This window comes from Delphinapterus leucas, chromosome 3, assembly GCF_059928025.1.
Source record: "Delphinapterus leucas isolate spDelLeu-1000000601 "Yukka" chromosome 3, BTC_Dleu_Yukka2, whole genome shotgun sequence".
Lineage (NCBI taxonomy): Eukaryota > Metazoa > Chordata > Mammalia > Artiodactyla > Monodontidae > Delphinapterus > Delphinapterus leucas.
The window spans coordinates 118,632,434-118,657,952 of record NC_143131.1 but is presented as its reverse complement, the minus strand read 5'-3'; the positions used below and the strand labels follow the sequence as shown (position 1 = coordinate 118,657,952).

Here is a 25,519-nt window from a genome sequence, read left to right as displayed (position 1 = left end):
ACTGGATTTTTTCATACTAAATTTAATCAAAAGCATTCCTTTGAGAAGCTCAGGACACATTCATGAAAATCTTTGCAAACCAAAATACAAGTTCCTGGAAAACTGGGTTGGAGTACTCTGAATACCCCAAACACTCTACCTGTCCTGCAAAAGATTAAGTGCTCTCTGAAAGAAATCAAATGATTGTCCTATTCTATAATGAAAAGCTTAAGAAGGAAAGGAAGTATGCTTTGAATCTTTTACTTCTAATCAAGTCTGTATTTATTATTTTATATATATTACTATCATACATATTACATATACTCCAAACAAACATTCCAGACTTTGAGACTGGACTGAACTCCTCAAAGGTTTAAACAACCTTACTGGTTAAGTGCAGGAACTAATAAGCTTATTTATTTAGGTAAGGAACTAAGTTTAAATGGCAAAATCCCACAACTTACTCGAGATATCCCTCCAGACAGAGGACGCTGTAACTGTACCTGACACGGCATTGACGCCAAATGACCAGATTCCACTGTGTCCAACAGGAGCAACAAAACTGGTCCCCACAGGGGCTTGTGCAACAGACCCTCCTTGCCGAATCCGGGCTAGTCTCTCTGTTCCAATGGGGGGAGGTATCTTTCGATCCTGAGTGGCACTGCCTCCTTTCGGTTGGCCCAATGTTGGTGGGGCAGAAGTGGCTGAAAGAGGTGAAGATGATCCCGAAGAAACAGATGGAATAGGAGAGTCACCTGGTGGCAAAATATTTCTCTATTGTTTTATTACATATAGAAACTAATTATAAGAATATGAGAAACCTTGTTGGAAAGATCTGTTCCACAACATAGGTTCTGGAAAAAAATTTTCATTTTACAAGATCATTCAAATGAAAATATACAGGGACTTCCCTGGTGGAGCAGTGGTTAAGACTCCATGCTCCCAATGCAGGGGGCCCAGGTTTGATTCCTGCTCAGGGAACTAGATCCCACATGCATGCCATAACTAAGAGTTTGCATGCCACAACTAAGGAGCCCACCTCCTGCAACTAAGACCTGGTACAACCAAATATATAAGTAAATTAAAAAAAAAGGAAAATATGTAAGTTCTATAAATATTATCCTATACTACTTCTGCCTGTAGTAAGTATAAACAAATAGTCTAAAAATATAGTAAGTACAGACTAGTCTAAAGAATTTTTTCAAGTTGAACTGAACAAGGCTAGAAAGGAAGAAGGTCGTATTTATTCTTATTGTAGTTCTGCTGGCTTGCGTGATCTTGGTTTCCCCACCAGGGTTTGAACGCGGGCCCTCGGCAGTGAAAGCGCAGAGTCCTAACCACTGGACCACCAGGGAATTCTCCTTACTGTAGTTCTAAAGAATCTTCTCAAAACATATATTGTCACATTTTAAATTAACTTAAATGTGGCTATGTTTGCACGGTAACTATCATATTATCTGGAAAATAGCTGCTGGTCCTCTGTAATTATTAGCTGTTTTCTTTTTTCTCTTTCTACAGCCCCTTATTTTTCCCCATAAGGAAGGAAGGTTAAATGTTAGTGAAGCATTGTAGGATTCAATTCACAGCTTTGTTTCTTAATGGGACTCTCAGGTAATATGGGTAGTTTTCCTTGTCAAAGGGCCAATACTCACTGACTTTCTCATGATGCTCATTAAAAAAAAATCAAATCCTGTTCAAATCCTTTTAGAACTTCATCTGTTCTAAATATTGAAATAAGTCAGAACAGAGGAATATTTTCACTTATAAATAGCAATCATACAGTTTCCTCAAATGTAAAAATAAATGAGGAATCATACCAAACTGACCAGATACTTAAATTCAACTTCTTTTCAGACCTAAGAAATTATTTCACAATACTGTCCCCAAAGGGTCTTATAAAACTACTTGTAGTGCCTCTTTTCTTTCTTCTTTTTTTTTTTTTTTGCAGTACGCGGGCCTCTCACTGTTGTGGCCTCTCCCATTGCGGAGCACAGGCTCTGGACGCGCAGGCTCAGCAGCCATGGCTCACGGGCCCAGCTGCTCCGCGGCATGTGGGATCTTCCCGGACCGGGGCATGAACTCGTGTCCCCTGCATCGGCAGGTGGACTCTCAACCACTGCGCCACCAGGGAAGCCCAGTGCCTCTTTTCTTGATCCAAGTCTCAGTGTAATCTCAATTCTGGCTTGGAAGAATAGCCTGACCCTTCTCAAGTTTTCTATCTATAAATGACTGATAATTTTTGACATGACTGCAATACAAACCTTGGGTATTTGCATACAATTTAGATTACTAAAGTTACAATATAGCGTTCCCTGAAACAAATGGTTTAATAACTTATTCAAGACTCTTTGGGAAGAGTTCCTCCAGGATTCCTACATGAGTTTGAGGCGCTTGTCCAAGGGTGGGGAGAAAAATGTTGTCTGTTGAAACTGGGAGTCCCAACGGGAGCTGGCCCTTGCAGGAAAACCCGAGTTCCTGGTATGCCGGAAAAACTTGTCAGAGGAGCAGAAGAGGAAGATTGGGAGCTGCCTGATGGGTCAATGGATGGTAACCCTAAAATAAAAACAGGTCCAAGACATCAAATTAGCCAAGGCTTTAAAAATGAATGTCCAAAGCTTACCTAATTCCTCTTTAAAAAAGAAGAAAGAATGCAGTTTATTTTGTGGATCACAGCAATAAGAATCCATTTATATCATACTGTATGTCCCCAAACTATTTTTTTCTTACAGTCCAGAAGAATATCACCAAGCAGGACTAAATATAGAAATGTGAGCCCAGTGTTTAGGAACGGCAGTCACCTGGAGTATGTTCTAGATAAATCTCAAAGCTTTCATTGGAGGGGACATGAAATAAGAGCATGTTGTGTTACCCATCACTTAGAAATATAGCTGTTCATCTATATAACTATAGTCATTTCCTGTGCAAGATGAGTAACAAAACCTACCAATGTTTGCTTCCTAACATAGAAGGAAAGCATACTATTCAACTAAAGATAATTTCAGTATTCCATCTGATTAAAAAAAAAATCAACAGCTGCAAACTACATCAAAGTTTCTATCTAGTTTGCATGAGTCTGAATTTAGCAGTATTCTCAAATTCCATTGCTTTCTCTGGAGAACATTTTAGGGAAAGAGGTCAAGGATCTGGAAAAGGATTATAGGTACTCATTTCAGAAAAAAGTAGTTAATATCAACATAAAAAATTCAAAACTTTTCAAGCAGGTCTTATTCATCTATAAAGTATATAATTCAAAGGCTTTTAGTATATTCACAGGGTTGTACAACCATCACCACAATCAATTTTAGAACATTTTTGTCTACCCTAAAAGAAACTCTGTATGCATTATCTGTCACTCTCTATCCTCCTTTACCCCATATCTGAACCTCTAAGCAACCACTAAGATATTTTCTGTCTCTCTAGATTTGCTTATTCTGGAAATTTTATATAAAAAGAATTATATAATATGTGGTCTTTTGTGACTGGCTTCTTTCAGCAAAATGTTTTCAGTTTACCCATGTTGTAGCACAAATGAGTACTTCATTTCTTTCATTGTATCTCATAATATAGAATATACATTATACTAAGAATAATATCTTATACAGATATACCACATTTTGTTTTTCCATTCATCAGCTGATGGACATTGGACTGTTTCCACATTTTGGCTCTTAGGAATGGTGTTGCTATGAACATTTATGTACCAGTCTTTGTGTAGACACATGTTTTCTCTTGGGTATACCTAGGAACAGAATTACTGGATCATATGGTAACTCTTTTTAACTTTTTGAGGAACTGTTGAACTGTTTTTCCAAATGACGTACCATTTTAAGTTTCTACCAGCAGTGTTTGAAGGTTCCAGTTTCTCCACATGCTTTCCCGTCTTTTTAAGTATCACTATTTCTTACCTGCAAACTAGGAAAACTAAACTATACCCATGAAAGAAGAGCATCAACAAAAGAAACCACCCAGGCAGTTAAGAAATGAAGCCAAGCTTAATCAATCCTGGACCCCGGAAGGAAGGTCAAGGATTAATGCTTGCTTTTTTAAAAAATAATTTTTTAACTAGTAATAAATAATTTTGATGTTATAGATCTGAATAATTCAGGTTCCCAAACCTTGTTTGCTACCAAACTAGATGGATGATTTCCTTGACTTTCTTTTCTCCAGCCATTTATAATCTGCACATCTTCTGGGATATAAAATGTGGAGTGCAAAGAGCTCAAACATTGGAATATGAGAAATCTGAAGTCCCACTCTAGCTAAGGCACTCTAAATTCACGTATTAGTTAGTGCCAATCAAGTCAAGGATTAATTAAAAAATTAATTTTTACCACAGTCTGAGCACTGGCAATGAGCTCTTCTTTCATTCTGGGGCCTCTGAAAACCTTTTTATTAGTCTGCCAAAATGAAAAGTTAAAATAGATACCTATTTATAGAAAAGAAGAAAAAAAATCCAAGAGAATATTTTGGACCACAGACTGTCTTATGCAAGCTTTATTTCTATTCAAAAGATGATGTAACAGCTATGTTTTCCTGAAAAGATAAGTAAATGGAAACATATCTGATAGAAAAGCTAAGGCTATGCCATATCCATAAACTCACAAATTTTAAACAACCTAGATCAGTTTATAATTAGCAAAAAGGAAAGATGGGCTATGGGACAGTTTTTCAACTGGAAGAAAAATGCTAAGTGGCACTAGTTCTTATTACCCCCATTCTAGGTCAGCCACAATTTCTAATTTGTTTTTCAGAATAGAGCAAAGAGATTGGACTAAAATTTGGCCCTTAGACTCTGGAAAATAGATTCTGGTTTTCCAAGTATCTCCAAGCCACCACTAGCCTCTTATCTTTCTAAATCTTTCTTATACTGCCTCAGCAGCTAATTTCTAATTTCAAAGAACAAACAGCTGATTCAAAATGTTTTTTTTTTTTTTGTTAAATATGAGCCTATACATGACTGGATCTCTTCAAATAGCTCCATCTAATATAAATAATATAGAGTTATGACATCATTTAATATTCATTCTGAGCACCCAAGACTGAAAACAAAGAATGTAGATTATGGACTGTAACCTAAACACCTTCGTAACCCAACCTTTTTAATCTCAGAAATGCAGGCAATCACTATGATTTAAAAAATGTCTGTAAATTTGGAACGCTTGAAGCATCCTATGAGTCCTTTTTTATTAATATCATCTTATACCAATTCTAAGAAAATGGACTGATACAAGGTATAACTTCCTTGAAATGAGGTGCAGAGAGATCATAAAAGAGAATATAAAGCAGCTCATATGTGAGTGACTTACCTACATTTTGGCCACTCAATCAGCAGTCATTAAGGGGTCTTTACTATTTATGACACACCTTCATTTCTTTAAAAGATCATGCAATATTATGTACAAAATAAATGCTTTATTATTTTAGAAGGTTAGATTATGTTGTTAAAGCCCCAAACTGTGAGGTAATGATAGTTATAATAACTTACCAACTGGACTAGTAGAAACTCGCTGGGAAGGTGATCTGAAGCCAGGTGCCTTGGAGTTGTCAGGGTGCACGTTTTCCAAGTGTCCAAGTACAGAGTTACCCAGGAACGCTGACTGAACAGTGAAAGAGGCATCTGCAGTAACTCGTGAGGACAGTGGACCATCTCCCCAACCCTGGTTAGCTGGCACCTGACTGCTGTCAAAAAGACTACTGAAGTGATTGAAAAGTGTGGCTGGGCCAAACGTAGGTGGCAAAGATTTATTTGCTGGGTTAATGTGCATCTGAGAACCATTCATAATGTTCATGGCTGAAGAAAGCTGCACTGCAGCTGGTGGGCCTTGAGGTGGTGTTAAAGGAACTGGATTTGTCACAAAAATAGACTGGGGATCCTGGTGTATAGTTGCATTTGGTACCACCGAGTAAAAAGAACTTCTGGGTTGCATTCGATGAGAAACTCGAGGTGCTGGTACAGCTAACTGAGGTAAATTACTGGTATCCTGATTATCAGCAGCAACCAATCTAGGTGATGCCAAAGTCAATGGAGCAGGTTCTGAATTAGATGCAAAAGGCATTGACATAGGACTTAAATCAGACACACTGGATGGCTGCGTTTCCTCCTGTGTGTTATTGGAGGGAGGAGTGGGACTACCAGATGGGTGAGTTTCTGGAGCTCCTGGGGTGTTGCTGGCAGAGCTACTGCAGCTGTTGGCAGTTGAAGAGGGGGTACACAGGTTTGCCATGGACTGGTCCTGTGTGGACACTTTCTCTTTGGGGGCTGGCATGGCAGAGAAAGACTCCGTCTTTTGTGAAGAAAGCTGTGCTTGAGGAGTACTTGCAGGCAGAAATGTGGTGGGAACTTGCCCACTAGTGATAGGTGCAGAGGAGACAGAAGGCAGGGAACTACAAGTGCTTGTCACAGAGGAAATCACTGCTGCTGGAGGACTTGTCTTAGGCACACAGGCAAACAACTGCTTTCTGACTGATGAAGGAGTCCGGGTATTAGTCACACACAGTTGCTGACTGGCAGCAACTACAGAAGAGACAGTGATAGGACAACTGGCAGTAGCTAGTCCAGCAGACTCTGAGGGTAAAACAGTCCCGTTCTGGTTAGGTAGACGGCCTGTATTATTATGCTTTGGAGAGCTATTTGTGTTGCCAGGATTCACAGGTCTCACTGGGAATGGTCCCCAAGTGTTAGGAGAAGGTGAAAATGTTCCTCCAAACTGGGCCATGGGTAAACGAGGATGCCGAATCTGTTGCATAGTTTGAGCAGCCAGCAGGGCAAAATGAGGGTGAGGATAAGCTAAGGGTAGAGAAACTGGGAAAGAAGAACGTACATTTGCTGGAACGTTCTTATTAAGTTTATTAGTGGGCTGGAACGTAGATAATGTTGTTGCCTGTGAAGTTACAAGACTTGGAGCACCCAAGGGAAATGCATTTTTACTGGAAGCTGCTGTGGTGCCTACTCCAGATGAGAAGTTTGCATGGATGGCTTTGGTGCTGGCAGGTGTTCTGATATGGTTTTTAGGAATCAAGTCTTCCAGTTCCTTAGCAGGGTCTTGAATAAGTGCATTGATAAGTTGAACTGCATATCTTGTTGATTCTGTACCACCCCTGGGGAGAAAACAAACAAAAAACAGAACAAGATCAAAAATATACAAAACTAGGTAATCTTTATCATGAAACAGAATTCTTGATTGTACCATACCTAACAAAAATGTACTTCTGATAAAATTTAATTTCCTCATAGAACTAACGATATATATATCTCACAATTACCTTATTGTGATCATTCTCTCGCCATTCTTATCTTTTTGTTTATCCACATCAATATGGGCACCAGTAACATCTTGTATTGCAGTGATGTTGCAGCCTCCTCTTCCCATTATCCTGGAAACCACTGAGGCTGGAACAGACAATTTCTTTGACCTACAAAATGAAGACCACACATGAGCTTATGAAACCAAAAGGTCTATTAAAAAAGATGTCTCGGGCTTTCCTGGTGGCGCAGTGGTTGGGAATCTGCCTGCCAATGCAGGGGATATGGGTTCAATCCCTGGCCTGGGAGGATCCCACATGCCACGGAGCAACTAAGCCTGCGTGCCACAACTACTGAAGCCCACGCGCCTAGAGCCCGTGCTCGCCAACACAAGAAGCCGCCGCAGTGAGAAGCCCATGCACCGCAGGGAGGAGTGGCCCCTGCTTGCCGCAACTAGAGAGAGCCCGCGCACAGCAACAAAGACCCAACGCAGCCAAAAATAAATTAATTAATAAAAAAAAAAAAAGATGTCTCAGTAAGTATGTTCATGAACATTTGTAGAATAGTATTTCTCAAACCTTAAAGAGGAAATTACTAGAAGTTTTTATTTTAGAAACTGACCTCTTATTATATTGAATTTAATTTAGTGAAGGTAAAAAACACACTGCCATTTAAAAAAATTATATTTAAGTCACTCATGATCTCAGCATTCAAATCTGCATAAACTATCACATGTTAACTAAACTGCAATGATCATATATTGATACTTTCAAAATTAAAATAATGCATACCACATTGTTAAACTCCATACTGAAAATGAATAAAGGCAGCTTATCAGTGTCAACAAGTTTACTTAGCAATAAAAAATAAAGTCTCAGATTTGTACATAAAAAGCAATCCACAAGTGGAGCCTGGGACTTCCACTTGTGTGAGAAAACACCAGAGGCTGATTTTGGGATCTGACAAGATGGCCTGGGTGTCCTGCAGGATTATCACGGAAACCCAGTGTTTGCTGGCAGAACCAAATGACAGCAACACCCATTATTTTCACGTGGTCACTGCTGGCTGCCAGGATTCCCTCCTAGGGAGGGACCCTCAAACTTTGAACTATACCTTCCAGAAGAATACCCAATTGTAGACTCTAAAATACATTTCATGATCAAAATTTAATATCCTAATGTAGACAAACTGGGAAGAATATATTTAGCTATTTTGAAAGCTAGAGCATAGACTAGGCCATGAATAGTACTTAAATCAATCTGATCATCAATTGTGCATCACTTCTGTTCTGCCAAGACTTCTTCCTTTTTTGTTTGCTTTTAATGGACACAAAGTCTTAGAAAAATTACAGAATAAAAACTCAGACATCTTAGTCCTTTGGTGATTAAGTGCACATTAGCAAACCTATGTCTTATTCTGATTCCCTGTTGTAAAGCATGAACAGAGGCTAGAAATACCTTCTGGATTGTGTGAAACATTTAAAAGCAATGGCTCCTGTCTGCTTTTATTCATTTCCCCCATCATGGTTTAAGTATAAAGCAGTGTGAATGAAGGGAGTTGTCAAAGTTAGCTGCAGGGGTGTTGGTATTTGTATTTATTTATTTTTTTTGAGGGAGAAGGTAGTTCTAATTTTATGGGCTCCCCCCCACTCTTTATGGTGATCTAACTGCATTGGTTAAAAGCAGATATAGATTCTCTAACGAAGTCTAACTTTATTTAAATGCTGTAGATGGACAAACTTGTCTGAATCAAAATGGGACCATTAAACAAACATCATAGCCTTCACAAATAGCATTATGACTTTGCTGTCAATTGAATCTTCCCCTTAAGAAGCCTGTGACCTTTTTGTATGGTTTGTCTGTAAACTGTATGTCTTATGTTTTAATAAAATATTTTTTGTTATTCTAAAGCCAACATTTCTTGTATCATATAAAATATGCATACAAAATTTACATACTGTTTCTAATTTTGCTTTAGCCTACTCTGGATGTAGTATGGCATTACAATTGAATATAATAACCACATTCAAATTATTCATTAATTAACTGGATAACCATCTCACAAGAGGAGAAAAGTTAAAAAGACGAGACTACTACTACTTACCTTCGAACAACTTCCTTCCACCCTTCCTCTCTTTTTTGCCCCCTTTTAGGGCTAGTCAGATTCAGCTTTATGTTTGAAGAGCTTAATGGCAACGACACTGACTTGTATGTTGTTGATAAGGAATTAGGATTCACTTCACCTTCAAGTCTGAGAAGAGAAATATCAAGGCCAATAAATGATAAATTTTAAGATAGAAACTCAAGAGATTTGCTGAAGTATCTGAATTAAAATTTGGCACACCAGGGCTTCCCTGGTGGCGCAGTGGTTAAGAATCCACCTGCCAATGCAGGGACACGGGTTCGAGCCCTGGGCCGGGAAGATCCCACATGCCGTGAGAGCAACTAAGCCTGCTCACCACAACTACTGAGCCTGCGCTCTAGAGCCCGCGAGCCACAACTACTGAGCCCACATGTCTAGAGCCCGTGCCCTGCAACAGGAGAAGCCACTGCAATGAGAAGCCCGCGCACCGCAACGAAGAGTAGCCCCCGCTCGCCACAACTAGAGAAAGCCCGCGTGCAGCAACCAAGACCCAATGCAGCCAAAATTAAATAAATAAATTTATATAAAAAAACCCAAAAACCTTGTTAAAAAAAAATTTGGCACATCAAATTATTAACAATTCAGAAAAATAGAAATAGGGCAAAGAGTCCATTATTTATTTTAGTATTAAAATGGATTCAGAAGCCAAGAGAACTATATATAATCAATAAAAATGACATAGTTAAAATCAAGGAACGCTAATATTTTCAGCTTCAAAGTTGAATGTTAAAAGTTCTAACAATCTCATTGCATAACTAGCACATGATAAGGAGGACACTGGTGAATTTCAGTTTTAAATGCTGAAGACAGGTAATGTGGTAGACTTCAATTGTTCAACACAACTTATGTTACTTCAAGTTCTTGTGCCAGGCATGAAAAAGGAAAGGTAGGTGCAGAGTTAACAAGTCAGAAAATTTTACCGTGTCTGAGTTTTGGAAGCAGCAGTACTTGTCTTTTCTTCTTGGGAATGGAGTAGCAGTGAGGGGTATCTCCTATCACTAGAGGAATTCACATCCATAGTGAAATTTAACTCTTGGCTTTTACCACCACTACTACTCTCACTGTTGCAATCTGTGCTGTCCAAGTTATCTGAATCACTATTCCCACCTGCACCGCCACCTCTGGGTTCTCCATTTATTTTATTCTTATCTGCCTTTTGCTGTGCTAAGGATATATGTTGTTCTGGTAATATTAAATGTGCAGTGGGAGGGGTCTCTTTTGTTTTGTTCTTCTTATTTTTCCGATTGGTGCTGGGAGTTGTCACAACATTGGCCCTTTTTTTCCCAAACACATTTGTGAATGTTGCAGATGTTGCAGAGATTCCGATTGTGGTGGTGGTGGTCGCACTAGGAGGTTCTATGGGAACTTCTTGCTCCACTGAAATTATGAAAAAAGATAAAAATCACACTGAGAGCCACAGATCTCAAAACAAATTGTGACAGAATATACCTAATAATTCATAATAATTCAGACCCTTAGGTCATATTTTCCTTTTACCAGTATTCACTAGTAAATAAAGAAATCTTTACTGTTGTGAGAATATACTATATCATATTTTGATGTCTAACTTGGTATAAAACATTAACATTCTTAAGATCTGAAATGCTAGTCTCATAAACTAAACAAAAATCACAATATAGTTTGAATTTAAGAAATTTTTCAAATAGCATTTTAGAATTAGAAGTCAAATAGAGCAAAATTATTTGCCTACTACAACCACTGCCAGACTGTACAATAAACAACTCTGAGAGTAATGGACCCCAACCCAACAGAGCTTCAAGACTGAACCTTAGTTAAAAATTTATTGAGGAACTGGACCTCTTCCCAGTTTCCAACTGGGGAAGGAGAGGGTAGAGAAGAACCTGAAGAAAAGCTGGCAAACCTCTTACTGTATCACTTTTAGGACATACATAATGTTTTTGCAGGGGAACTTAAGTTACAACTGACCCCATGTCTTCAAATTATGTGCTTGCCTTCCCTCTTCAGTTTCTCTGTGTCACTTTACAATGTAAAATATTTAGAAGTATTTACTATGGAAGTCAACTGTCTATTTCAGATTAAAGTAACTGAATATTTAACTAGAATTAGTTTTGAGAGTTTTGAGAGCAAAAAGCACTCAAAATGAAGTTGATAAACACAGAAGAATTTTATCACTAATTCAGATGGTTCATTTCTCACCATCTTCATCATTCTCCTCTTCATCTTCATCCTCTGGTAGTTCTGAATTCTCCTTAGGTTTGTTTTCCTCATCTTCTTCCTGCTTCCTTTTCTGCTCCTCTTTTTTCTTTTTTCTCTTTTCTTTTCTTTTCTCTCTTTTAGCTGCAAGAGCCTGCTTTCTGCTCTCCTCTCTTGACTGCAAATAAAGTAGGTATCTCATTTTATCAATAAGGCAGTAATTTAAAAAAAATAATGAAATGATATTTTTGTTTATGATACATGGGGTTTCCCATAGATGTCAGTCTTAACACACATTTATAAAAGCAACAAAAGAAGAAATAGATAAGCTGGACATAATCAAAATTAAAAGTTTTTGTGCTTCAAAGGGATCATCAATAAAGTGAAAAGACAACCCATAAAATGGTGAAAAATTTTTGCTTATCTGGTAAGGGCTTGTATCAAGAATTTATAAAGAACTCGTTAACTCAATAATGAAAAGACAAATAACTCAATTAAAAAATGGGCAAAGGATCTGAACAGACGTTTCTCCAAACAACATATACAAATGGCCAATAAACACATGAAGAGATAGATGCTCAATATCACAAGCCATCAGGGAAAAGCAAATCAAATCAAAATGAGATGCCCACTTCACTGTCACTAGGATGCCTATAATCAACAAAAAGACAGATAAAACAAATCATGGTGAGGATATGAAGAAATCGAAGCCTTCATATACTGCTGGTAGGATCATAAAATGGTGCCGCTACCTTGGAAAACAATCTAGAAGTTTCTCAAATGGTTAAACACAGAACTGCCATATGATCTAGCAATTCCATTCCTAGATATATACCCAATGAAAACATATTCATACAAAAACTTGTACACCATGCTTGTTTCAGCACCATATATACTAAAAAAATTGAAATAACAGAGAAGATTAGCAGGGCTCCTGCATAAGGATGAAACACAAATTCATGAAGCATTCCAAGTTAAAACAAAACAAACAAAAAACTTGTATACCTATGAAATAGAAACAACCTACATGTCCATCAACTAATAAATGGGTAAACAAAATGTGGTATATCTATATAATGGGATATTATGCAGCAGTAAAAAAATAAATAAATAAATAAATGAAGTACTGATACATGCTACAACATGGATGAACCTTGAAAACATTATGAATTGCAAGAAGCCAGTCACAGAGGACCAAATACTGTCTGATTCCATTTATATGAAATGTCCAGAATAAGCAAAACCATAGATTTATGTGGCATTTGTTTGACTAAAATGCAGCTATTGCTGGAAAGGGTGTGGAGAAAAGGGAACCCTCTCGCACTGCTGGTGGAAATGTAAATTGATACAGCCACTATGGAGAACAGTATGGAGGTTCCTTAAAAAAACTAAAAATAGAACTACCATACGACCCAGCAATCTCACTACGGGGCATATACCCCGAGAAAACCATAATTCAAAAAGGCTCATGTACCACAATGTTCATTGTGGCTCTATTTACAATAGCCAGGACATGGAATCAACCTAAATGCCCACTGACAGATGAATGGATAAAGAAGATGTGGCACATATATACAATGGAATATTACTCAGTCATAAAAAGAAATGAAATTGAGTTACTTGTAGTGAGGTGGATGGACCTAGAGACTGTAATACAGAGTGAAGGAAGTCAGAAAGAGAAAAACAAATACCGTATGCTAACACATATATATGGAATCTAAAAAAAAAAAAAGGTTCTGAAGAACCTAGGGGCAGGACAAGAATAAAGACTTAGACATAGAGAATGGACATGAGGATGGGGGAGGGGGAAGGGTAAACTGGGACAAGTGAGAGAGTGGCATGGACATATATACACTACCAAATGTAAAACAGATAGCTAGTGGGAAGCAGCCACATAGCACAGGGAGATCAGCTCGATGCTTTGTGTCCACCTAGACGGGTGGGATAGGGAGGGTGGGAGGGAGAAGCAAGAGGGAGGAGATATGGGGATATATGTATATATCACTTTGTTATACAGCAGAAACTAACACACCACTATAAAGCAATTATACTCCAATAAAGATGTTAAAAAAATAAAATAAAATGCAGCTATTATGCTTTTATAAGGTATTAACAAATTTCACTATGAAAATATCCACAGGAGGCCATTATAGAAATTACTTTCACCTTACTTTATAGTTTTGCTTTGGTTAGTACTAGAAAATATATTTTTTTCAGACAGGGGAACATGGTAATGGTCACCTCACATCATAATGAAAACTCAAAACAAACAGAAAACACATCAAATTACTCATATTTGTGTGGAAATTATCTAAAAAAGGTTCACCATAAGAATCTGTCAATGAAGTCCAGTTGTCCTGGTAATTAAGTAAAGCATTTTCCTCAAAACTATAATTTACCATTCTGAGTCATAAGTTACTCTTTGACATTTTTACTTATCTAATCAGGCATCGGCAAACTATGGCCTGAATGTTAAGACTTTTACATTTTAAATGGTTGAAAAAATAAAAAGAAGAATATTTTGTGACATGAAAATATTATGAAATTAAAATTTTGATGTCCATAAATAAAGTTCTATTGGAACACATTCATTTAGGCATTGTCTATGGGTGCTTTCGTGCTATAACAGCAGAGTCAAGGAGTTATGACAGAGATCGTATGGGCCTACAAAGCCTAAGATATTTACTCTTCAGCATTTCATAGAAAAAGTCTGTTGGGAATTCCCTGGTGGTCCAATGGTTAGGACTCTGCGCTCTCACTGCCAAGGGCCTGGGTTCAGTCCCTGGTCGGGGAACTAAGATCCCACAACCACGGGGCGAAACCAAACAAATTTAAAAATTAAAATTAAAAAAATAAAGAATAAAAAAATAAAAAGTTGGGTTTCCCTGGCGGTGCAGTGGTTGAGAGTCCGCCTGCCAATGCAGGGGATGCGGGTTCGTGCCCTGGTCCGGGAAGATCCCACATGCCGCGGAGCAGCTAGGCCTGTGAGCCATGGCCACTAAGCCTGCGCGTCCAGAGCCTGTGCTCCACAACGGGAGAGACGACAGCAGTGAGAGGCCCGCGTACCGCAAAAAAAATAAAAATAAAAAAATAAAAAGTCTGTCAACCCCCTATGTAAATGAGAAAGGGGCTGAGCATTAAGAGAAAAAATAATTGTTAACTGAATATGCAGTTTCATCACTCGGTTGGCATAAGAGCAAAACGGCTGTTTAAGGAATTGCTGACCATATCCCTGGGTAGTTAAACAAAAATAAAAATTACAGAACACAGGAGGGACCTTAGTAGTCATCAAACTTCAAACTTCATTTTAAAATGAATATTAGTTTCCCCCTTCTGATTTTAACTGTAATCAAGTTTATCATGGAGGTATTAAATTTATTTAATTTCCTAATGATAAAACTTTAAGGTTTATACCCTTCCCCCTGTTATAAGCAATTTAACAGTGAATGTCCTTTTGTATGTTCACATCTTTGAGCATTTATCAAAGTATTTACCTTAGGCTAAATTTCTAGAAGAGGAGTGACTGGAGTAGGTATGCACCCTTTTTAATTTAATGCATTTGTCAAATCATCTCCATTAATAGTTATACTAATTTATACCATATGTCAAAAATCATACTAGAAGGCTAATTTCTGCATACCCTAGCCATCAATATCTATTACCAAACCTTTAAATTTTAAGTTTTCCTAATCTGGTAAAAGAAATTTAAATCACTCTTTCACTGTGCATTTCTTTGTTTATTCATGAAGTTGAGCGTTCTCCATGTATTTTTTGAAAATTTATATTTCTTCTGTGAATTGCCCATTTGTGTGATCATTTTTCATTCTGGGCAAGTTATCTTTTTCTCATTTTTTTTTTTGATGTGACCATTTTTAAAGTCTTTATTGAATTTGTACAATATCGTTTCTGTTTTATATTTTGGTTTTTTGGCCACGAGGCATGTGGGATTAGAGGCAAAGTCTTAACCTCTGGACCACCAGGGAAATCCCTTTCTCGTTGATTTGTAAGCAATTTTTTCTTCTGTTTTTAACTTACAAGTTTTGATTTTTTTTAAAATTAAAAATTGATGTCAAAATTTTAGCATCTCTCAAAATGATCTTTTTCCTTCCTTTTATCATCAACAAAATATCTTAATATTAAGCTATCTCCTGCATTTCTATAATAACTCTACTTGATTATGCTATTTATTCTTTTAATATAACTTTTGGGTTCGTAACAACACCCTCCTTTTCCAGGTAAGCACACTAAGCCTCAGAAAAGCGACCTTTTTTTTTTTTTAACTTTTTCAATTATACTACCACACATCCTAGGAAACTTAGATACTTACTCTTTAATTAAGGATCTAATAAACCACTTATAGCCCAGATCTTATAATAAACAAAGGATTTCCAATGTTTATAAAAATTTCTTCCCAGACTAATATTAAAACCACTTAGGCAGTAATGTTATTTGGAAAATTGTGATCTGCTCAGAAACTAATTCCTCACTTATATGGTTAAAAGTATTTTTTATGTATAGGTCAGAATCAAAAAATTGATGGTAGTTTGATAATCTATTAATCATTTTTTAAAAAGAGATTTTGTTAAGATTATGGTCGTATCAGTGGCAAATTTATTCTACTAGATTTTCAACCATTTCTAATAAGGAAAATTATTTTTCCCACTCACCTTTTCCAGATCAAGTTCCTTTAAAAGAATACTTGCATTCTTATTTGCTTCTGCAGCCTGCTGGTCCTTAGCCTTCACAATTGTCTCAACACACTGGTGACATTTTTTCAACAGTTCCTATAGTGGAAAATGGAATTATATAAATATAGGAACACATAAACAGGCCAATAAAACTTGAGCTGATAAGTATACCTAAGTTCAGGGCTTAAAGCCTCAAATTACTGAATATTCACTAAACCAAATTAAGCTATCCTTTGAGTCTAGTCTTTGATTGAAAAATCAAAATAAGGTACCATTTTCTAAAAAGTTTGTGTTCTTAGAAAATTTTCTAATCAGGCTAATAGTCTAGTAATAAACTTTAGCTGCAGTCACTGTAATTATGGTCCATAATAGGAAGGAAATCTCAAAATAATTTATAAAAAATATACTCATTCTTCATTTGCAAATGGGGAAACTAAAGCATAGAAAAATCAGATGATCAGTCTCATAGAGGATGAAAAGAACGGGCTGCTAACATATACTCTGGCATATAATTCAACAAAGAACAAAAATGTGCTTCAACAGCATATTAAACCTACCTTATCTGTGATTGTTGCTATGTATCTCATGCATTCTATATCAGAAGGGAACTGATTGACCTCTTTCACCAAATACTGAACAACTTTTACATGACCCTGTAAGAAGTATAACAAAAAGTACACAAAAGAATACTTTGAAAATTGGCCCATATGCTTAAAAACTTAAGGGTAAAAGGTACAGTAACACTTGAGAGTTTACTAAACTTAAAATTGAAATTATGAAAATAGAAACAGTGTTGAGTTTATAAACAGAAAACGATAAGTACAACATGCTGGGAAATATATGGTGGACCAAACGACATTTCTCCTGAATTTAATCTGCCCACATCCCATTGAAAATAGACAAACTTTAAAATATATATATCTCCTAGAATAAATCGATTAGTAAAATAAAAATTGGTGATGTGAAATGAATCTCAATATAAAAGGGAAATTAGTCCGAAAACAAAGAGGATGTTCTAGATTTCAAAGCATTATTTTGGCTCTATCTTACGAAACTAAACGAGGTAGGTTGTCATATTTATCTTGAGTTCTATGACTTGAATCTAGGTAAAACACTTTCTAAATGCCATTATCAGGGGCTGGATGATCTGTAATCAATTGTAAGTACATCTATTTTAACATAACCAAACTTGCATTGTTTCCCCTCCTACTAAAGCTCGTTTAATCTTCAAGAATTAGTCTGATGGGGGGACTTCCCTGGCAGTCCAGTGGTTAAGACTCCACACTTCCACTGCAAGGGGCACGGGTTCGATCCCTGGTTGGGGAATTAAGATCCCGTACGCCGCACGGTGCGGCCAAAAAAAAAAAAAAAAAAAATTAGTCTGATGGTGACAAAAATCAGAAAAGTGGCTGCCTCTGGGGCAGGGAATTAACTGAGGATGGGCATGATGAAACTTTCTAGGATTATGGAAGTATTTTATATCTTTATGGAGTGTGGGTTACATAGGTATATGCATTTATCAAAATTCATGTACCTTAGATTTGTGTTTTTACTACATATAAATTATACCTCAATTAAAAGGAAAGAAAAAAATTGAAAAAGAAAGGAAATATTTAAGATTTTTTTTAAGACTCATAACTTACACTGCTCTCATTCAATAGCTATTTACTGACCATCCAGTATGTGTCAGGCACTGAGCTGAACAACTGGGTACAAACACTGGTGAAAAAGACAGTCATGAATCTTAGCTTTCATAGATCTTGTAGTCTAACTGGGGAGATGGGCATTAAAAAAGTAATACATGTTTGAATGTATAATTACAAAATGAGATAAGGAAAATAACAATGAACTATAAAAGAGAACAAGAGAACCTTTTCAGATTGGGAGTTAGAAAAGGACTTTCTGAGAAGTGATATTTAAGGATGAATAGATATTAAAGGATGAAGAGAAGTGAGCCAGGTGAAGAGTAAGGGAAAGAACATTTCAGGAAAAGAAAACCAGTGAGCAAAGGCCCTCAGGAATTTAAAAATTTAGTGCATTCTAGGCCAGTGGCTGAAGTGTAGTGACCAAAGGGGAAGGGGAGTAGAAATGATTGGTCTGAGGCTGGCATGAGCCATTCATGCAGGGCTTTGTGAGCCACATTAAGTAGTTTACATGTTATCACAATTGCAATGGGAAAGCTTTGTAAAACAGAGCAGATAAGTAAGCCTTAATATATACAGGAGGTATAATAAATTTTTATGAGAGTCCACTTGTTTTTGTTCTTTAGGTAGAGAAAACATTCATCTACATATAATATCTGTCCTTAAATCTCACGTTTTATGTACAAAAACATAACAAAACTAGTCAAGACACCAAGTGATTTAACAACCAAGTTGCTTCTAGGGAACTACCATATAGCTCTTAGATTTGGCCACAAAGAAAGTGGAAAGACAGCAAAGGTTTGTATATAGAAACAGAGTCAATTCCTCAAGACCAATTTATCTTTCTCACGATTTCAACTTAAAATTTAGTAGTTTTAAACAAATTCTATCCTTTTTCCCCCACATCAAGTTACCTTGCGAAATGCTGACATAAGAGGCGTGATTTTCCGGTTATCTGCTGCATCCACATCAGCACCTGCTTGCACTAGCAATTGCACCACATCAAAATGACCACCATTGGATGCCAACCAAAGTGGTGTGTTTCCCTTCTTGTTACGAACATCAATATGGGCTCCCCTATAAAAATCAAATAATGTTAATATAGTTTGTTTCCTATGAGAAGAGGCTGACTTTTTCTATTTTTCTCTAATTTGTCTTTCATCTTTTATAAAATGGCAAACAAATAATCTGTTCTTTAAAATGTCAATAAAGTAAAACAATTTTATTAACTGTAAAGGCTCTGACAAGTGAAAGGGATCATAGAAATTCTATAAATAAATATAAAATTTACCCACCTATTAATCAGGAGCTCACAAAATTTGTAGTGTCCTTTGTCCGCTGCTATTGTTAAAGCAGTATCTCTTGAGGAAGGCACAGGGGGGGCATTGACATCTGCTCCTTTATCTAGGAGAACTCTTCCAACCTCTGCATATCCTCCAGAAGCAGCTTCCATCAAAGGGGTAAGACCAGTCTGTTTAAACCAAAAAATTATGTGAGTAAATTATATTAATTTCTTTAAGGGACTGAAACAATTGACTTATAAGTGTATTCTATTTCTGATTTTCTCTCACAAGAGAGCTAAGCAACATTCACTCTTAAGCTTTACTAAACAGCAAGTGAAAATTGTTAGGTTCAGTTAGACATGCTAGAATGATTTCTCTTACTAAAAAATTTTTAAAAATATGCTAAAAAATACACAATTTCATGCTAAAAAAATAAACAATTTCATAACATCTCTACTGTTATAAATTTACATGAGACAATAACTTCTCTGCACAACAAACAGAAATATTAAAACGAATAAAAAGAAAATTAAATATGGCACAATGTTCAATGGGAAAACTTTGTTTAGAATATGCTCTATCTTGTTTAGAATATACTCTATCTGAAAAGGCAGTTTGCTAAATAACCCAGGATAAACTCCTTAAATGCTGCTCAAACTTGGGTAAAATAGATTAAAATATCATTTTATAAATTTTATGCATGTGTCTTTGCTCATTAGTCTCCAACATTTCACCAGAAGACTTTTCCTACTGGTATCATTACCAAAATAATATGGCTTTCTTTAGGACTTCTAATAGATAAATGGGTCACACTGAATACTTGTAATACAAAAAGTAATCTGTCGTGGTCAGATTAGATTTTAGTTGTCTTAATTGTATAATCTATGCAGCAATTTATTTTTAATAGTCATGCTTTTATTTATTTATTTATGGCTGCACTGGGTCTTTTTTTTTTTTTAAACAAATTTATTTATTTATTTTTGGCTGTGTTGGGTCTTCGTTGCTGCACATGGGCTTTCTCTAGTTGCGGCCAGCAGGGGCTACTCTTTGTTGTGGTGTGCAGGCTTCTCATCGCGGTGGCTTCTCTTGTTGCGGAGCACGGACTCTAGGCACGTGGGCTTCAGTAGTTGTGGCACACAGGCTCGGTAGTTGTGGCTTGTGAGCTCTAGAGCACAGGCTCAGTAGTGTGGTGCACATGTGGGATCTTCCCAGACCAGGGCTTGAACCCGTGTTCCCTGCATTGGCAGGTGGATTCTTAACCACTGTGTCACCAGGGAAGTCCCTCCATTGGGTCTTTGTTGCTGTGCAGGCTTTCTCTAGTTGTGGCGAGTAGGGGCTACTCTTTGTTGCGGTGTACAGCCTTCTTATTGTGGTGGCTTCTCTTGTTGCGGAGAACGGGCTCTAGGCACGTGGGCTTCAGTAGTTGTGGCGCACAGCCTCAGTAGTTGTGGTGCGTGGGCTCAGTAGTTGTGGTGCACAGGCTTAGTTGCTCTGTGGCATGTGGGATCTTCCTGGACCAGGGATCCAACCCATATCCCTTGCATTGGCAGGTGGATTCTTAACCACTGCGCCACCAGGGAAGTCCCTGTAGCAATTTTTTTGATTGGGGTTTTTACCAATGGTAAGCACATGCCTCATTAAAGGAGTTCTTCAAGCCACTCAAGGCTGAAGTTGGAAAAAAGTACTGATTCTGTTTTTCTTCACTGCCTTTAATAAAAGTCATGAATGGTGATAGTGTGCCACTGACCAATGGCCAATGACACATTGTATAGCACTATTCTCCAGTCCTGCACTGGGGCATCAGTTTTAATTTATGACAATTTAAAATAGTACATTCAATTTAAGTTGCTCTTTCTATTAAAAATATATCTGAAGTAGAGGACAAGTTACAAAATGCTTACCTTTGCCCTATGTTCAACATTGGCTTTTCGGTCCAGAAGCAAACTCACTACTTCTGCTCGTCCTTGGAAACAGGCCAAGGTGAGAGCTGTGTTCCGATTGGTCTCTATTTGGGCATTAATGTCTGAACCCATATCAAGCAGCAGTTTCACTGCAGGAACATGTCCATTCATTGCAGCCAACATCAGGGGAGAAATACCTAGTTTACTCCCAGTCCTAAGGGGGGGAAAATGTGCTTAGAAAATTAAAATAATATGTTGCCTATTGTTTTCTTAAAAAGCATATAGAGAACATAAAAAATGAAAAAGCTTCAGTAAGAAGAAAGGTTTCTAACTCCGATGAATAGATTTTATTTGTTTAGACTAATAATTAGAATTAGGAAAATCTCACAATTTAAAACATAATCCCTATGCAGAGGCCATAAATTTCCAACTATATATAACAGTGTTTTCTGGAAAGAAACCTCTTTAAAAACAGCAACGTTAGCTGAAATAAGCTTTGATTACTTATAAGCACATTATAGGAATAACTGTTGGCCTTGCAACTTTAGTACTAACTTAATTAAAAATGGTATCTGTCCAAATATTTAGGGGAAAACACTTAATTCCAAGGTAATAATTTACTAATCATGAGTAATAAAATAAACAGGTGATAGATACCTTGAATTAATTTCTGCCCCGGCATTAAGCAGAATCTTAATGATATTCACATATCCTCCAGATGCAGCTAGACTCAGTGGTGTATAATCAGACACATTCCTATGTTCTTTATTTGCACCCCGAGCCAGCAGCAAGTCTACTACCTACAAAGTAAAATATGAACAGAGAAATCTAGTTTACACCAAGGGTCTATCTTATAATGAAGGAAGCACAAAGAAATGGGACTTATAACTTCCTTGTCTAAATGCCTAACATTTTAATTAAACCCTAAATATTCAAATATCAGCACTACAGAAATGAATTCAATTTCATATCAAGGAATTCAGAGCTATGAAATTCCAATCATACTGAAATAACAAGTTGTTACTGTTTCTATTCCTCAATTATTGAGTGATAAATTTGCATTTCATGTGTTAGGACTGTGCTCTATTGAATCCCAATAAACGTAAGGATGATGAGAATTTTTATTTTGCCTGAAAGGCAAGAAACAGATTCTTTAAAAGGGCATTTACTATTCTTATTAAATTTAATATATAGAACATGTCAAAACACATGCAAGTTTTATTCATGTAGCTAAATTACTAAGCACATGCATATTTAAAATACAAGTAAAGTGTTTACAAAATGAACATTAACATACTTCCTGACGTCCACCAGAACATGCCAATGAAAGTGGAGTATCCTTAGTTCGTTCAGATTGTGCTTCTATGTCTCCACCTTTATCCAAAAGGATTTCAACAACTCCAACATGTCCTGCTGTTGCTGCCAGGATCAGAGGTGTGAAACCTAAATCAGAAAATAAAAATCTTGGTCAAATTTGTGTTTTTTAACATATTAAGGCACTGTTTTTAATTCTCTATTATTTTAGTAGGAAAAGGTCTTTAGGGCAGATACTTATAATCATTTAACATAAAACTGCTTTAAACCCTAATTTGTTAGTGACAAAACCCCATCAACACCTGATAAAAAGAAAATGCTAAGTCAAACGAAATTATTAAAGTTTATACTCATAATAAACTTTGATACCTCTGCATGCTCTACTTTTAGATTAAGGAGAAAGCTAAACACAGCTTGCTTCCTTGATGATCTACAGTCTAATTTTTGAATTTTTGAAGAATAATTTGGCTCTGTAGATTAACAAATCCAGATATTCTTAATTGAAATATGCGAACCCATTCTTTCACTGAATAGTCTAGGAACCACTTATTGATAGTAAAAAATGAATTGTTTTCTGATATAATTACTCTCCAACTTTATTTCTCACTAACATTTCTTACCTTTTTTGTCTCTGTGTTCAATTTTAGCATCTCGCGCTATGAGTACAGATACAAGTTCTTCATGACCACCTGCACAAGCTAGCGTTAATGCTGTGTCATGGTTGCTTTCAGTCTAGGAAAAGGAAAAAAACCTTAAGAGTCCGTGGGCCACAACTAAGAGAGCCCACATGCCACAACTACTGAGCCTGGGCACTCTGGAGCCCACGCACCACAACTAGAGAAGCCCACGCACAACAATGAAAGATCCCGCATGCCACAACGAAGACCCTGTATGCTGCAACTAAGACCCGACACAGCCAAAAATAAATAAATAAATAAATAAATAAAGCAGTCTACTCACATGTGCATCGATGTCAACTGAAGGATACACAGGAGGCACAGACTGGGAAGCCACATTGCTTGGAGACTGCGAACAGGGCTCAGGTGTAAGACATTCTGCCGTCTGAGAGGAACTGTTTGAACCAGTGGGCACTCTGCTACTCACAGCTGAAAAACAATATTCATATTGCTGAATTCTACTTAAAAGAGTAATGTCATTTGTGTACAGAAAAACACAGAAAACGGAAAATTCTATAGCAGTAATATAATGTAGTAATTAAATCACAAGCTTGAGTCAGATGGACATATGTTTGAATCCCAGTTCTACCAATGACTTTCTGATCTTGGGCAAGTAATTTAACGTCTCTGAACCTCAACTTCCTTATGTGTAAAATGGGATGATAATTACAGTACCTCCATTGTAAGGTTGTTGGGAAAACCCCTTGAGATAATGAAGTAAAATACTGAGCATCGTACCTGATATTTAGTGCATATACAACAAATGGTAGCCTTTTATATTGTCAATAGGGAGAAAATAGTTTCCAATAAAAAAAAAGGAATCTTATATCTTAGTTTGTAAAAGGCAATTAGATAAAAACATCCTGAGGACAATGCATTAAAAAAAAAAAGAAGGAAAAAAGAAGAAGAAGCAGAAAAAAAGGGAAGAACAAGTCAGAATATTTCTCACATAAATAGCAGGGAGTATGTGTTTTTAAAATTCAATATTTACTCTGAAAATTTGCTAAAATGAATCAATGTCTGAAAATCAAACTATTTTAAAAATGAACATTGGAACTTTTATTTGGGACCTCAAAATCTGATGTCTGAAACTGAATTAAATGAAATTATATCTTTATCTCTCTGCATATTTCTTTTCTTTCATGAGATGGAGTTTGCCCCATGAAGAGGGAAATAGGACCTATCTCAGAGGGATGTTGTGAATTATCCATGAGAAATGTGCAAAAAGTATTTAACACAGTGTTTGGTAAGTGCCTAATATATGTAATTATCAGGTATTTTATAGGATTTTCAGTACTATTAATCACTGCATTGAAAAATAAAAACGTTACAATTCACTCAAGAAAGAAAAAACTCAGAAAAAACATATAATCATTAATAATACAGAAAAAGACAACAAAGTTTCAATGATGGCAATAACTTTCTCTTACCCACACTAAAAGTCAATCAAAAACACACAGGTCTTAAAGAAAAATGTAAGCATTTCAAGATTGGAGAATGCTTTCTCTCTAGAATTTTGATATGACTGGATCCCAATCAAGGATACTGATCACAAGTATGAAAGATAAGTGTAGTATGCTAATAGTACTACACTATTATTATAGTACTATACTATATTTAATAGTATGCTTTAAATAATAGCAAATTTTAAGATGTTCAGATATGTTTCTACATGAGCTGTCCCTTCCCGCTCGCAACATATATAAAATCACATCTTGATAATATGAATTTCTACAGCTTCTGTCACCAAATATACATAATTTAACTATATGGTTACAAATAAAAATGATTATTATAAATATTTCTTTTGCCTGTAAGAACATGCACAATGAAAACAAAGCTTTAAAAATTTTTGTCATTGAATGAATTAAAAGCAGATAGTATTTTGTTATGCCTCCTCAAAACAGCTGATACGTTTGGAAACAGATCCAGAAACAAGACACTAAACATTGATATATGGCACCTTTGTAATAGTAAGATTTTAACAGTAGTCATATAATTATCAACATATATCTTACTAAAGAATTACTTTTCTATCATTAAATTTGTTTATTCATGTTATCTTTTTGTTATTATGAAAAACAGATATTCAAAAAATTTAAAATAGTTGACTAGAGTGCTATGCCAGAATGTGATGTTATAAAAGACTTTTTTACAGAGTTGGTTTTTAAAAAATACTTTTGTACATTTAACACCTCTGTTACCAAATATGTATTGTTACATTGATTGTACATTTTTGTACAACAGTATCCTCAAGACATTTTTTCCTCCCTGTAATAATGACAATCAGAAACATTCCACAGAAGTGACTCTAATAGGATTAATTACATATGAAAAGTTCTAAAGATAAAACTAGAAAGTAGCAAAGATTTGAAAAGTACATGTGGAATAAAGGTTTTATGAAGATAAAATTATACCAGGACTATGAAATTTTTTTCATAAATCCTAAAATGTTTTCTATTTCTGAACAAAAT

General features: G+C 36.3%; 1 protein-coding gene and 1 non-coding gene across 5 annotated transcripts in view; one reads left to right on the top strand and one right to left on the bottom strand.

The window, feature by feature from the left end:
- Window positions 1-25,519, bottom strand: part of ANKHD1 (ankyrin repeat and KH domain containing 1) — a 112,384-nt gene that overhangs the window by 1,860 nt on the left and 85,005 nt on the right. For 2 of the 4 annotated variants that reach the window (XM_022588960.2, XM_022588961.2), the window contains 16 exons: window positions 23,329-23,474; window positions 22,989-23,100; window positions 22,352-22,497; window positions 21,712-21,854; window positions 21,055-21,268; window positions 19,166-19,341; window positions 18,785-18,947; window positions 16,785-16,880; window positions 16,207-16,323; window positions 11,543-11,717; window positions 10,285-10,741; window positions 9,326-9,472; window positions 7,243-7,392; window positions 5,465-7,077; window positions 2,356-2,532; window positions 483-734 (listed from right to left, as the gene is read on the bottom strand). In XM_022588960.2, coding sequence (XP_022444668.1) covers window positions 483-734; window positions 2,356-2,532; window positions 5,465-7,077; window positions 7,243-7,392; window positions 9,326-9,472; window positions 10,285-10,741; window positions 11,543-11,717; window positions 16,207-16,323; window positions 16,785-16,880; window positions 18,785-18,947; window positions 19,166-19,341; window positions 21,055-21,268; window positions 21,712-21,854; window positions 22,352-22,497; window positions 22,989-23,100; window positions 23,329-23,474 — 4,284 coding nt within the window. The remainder of the gene's footprint in view (window positions 1-482; window positions 735-2,355; window positions 2,533-5,464; window positions 7,078-7,242; window positions 7,393-9,325; window positions 9,473-10,284; window positions 10,742-11,542; window positions 11,718-16,206; window positions 16,324-16,784; window positions 16,881-18,784; window positions 18,948-19,165; window positions 19,342-21,054; window positions 21,269-21,711; window positions 21,855-22,351; window positions 22,498-22,988; window positions 23,101-23,328; window positions 23,475-25,519) is intronic. The other 2 variants (XM_089909368.1, XM_022588962.2) reach the window with 1 other exon arrangement.
- Window positions 12,411-12,518, top strand: LOC115803341 (U6 spliceosomal RNA). The gene has a single exon (XR_004024020.2). It is a non-coding gene; the product is annotated as a U6 spliceosomal RNA (small nuclear RNA).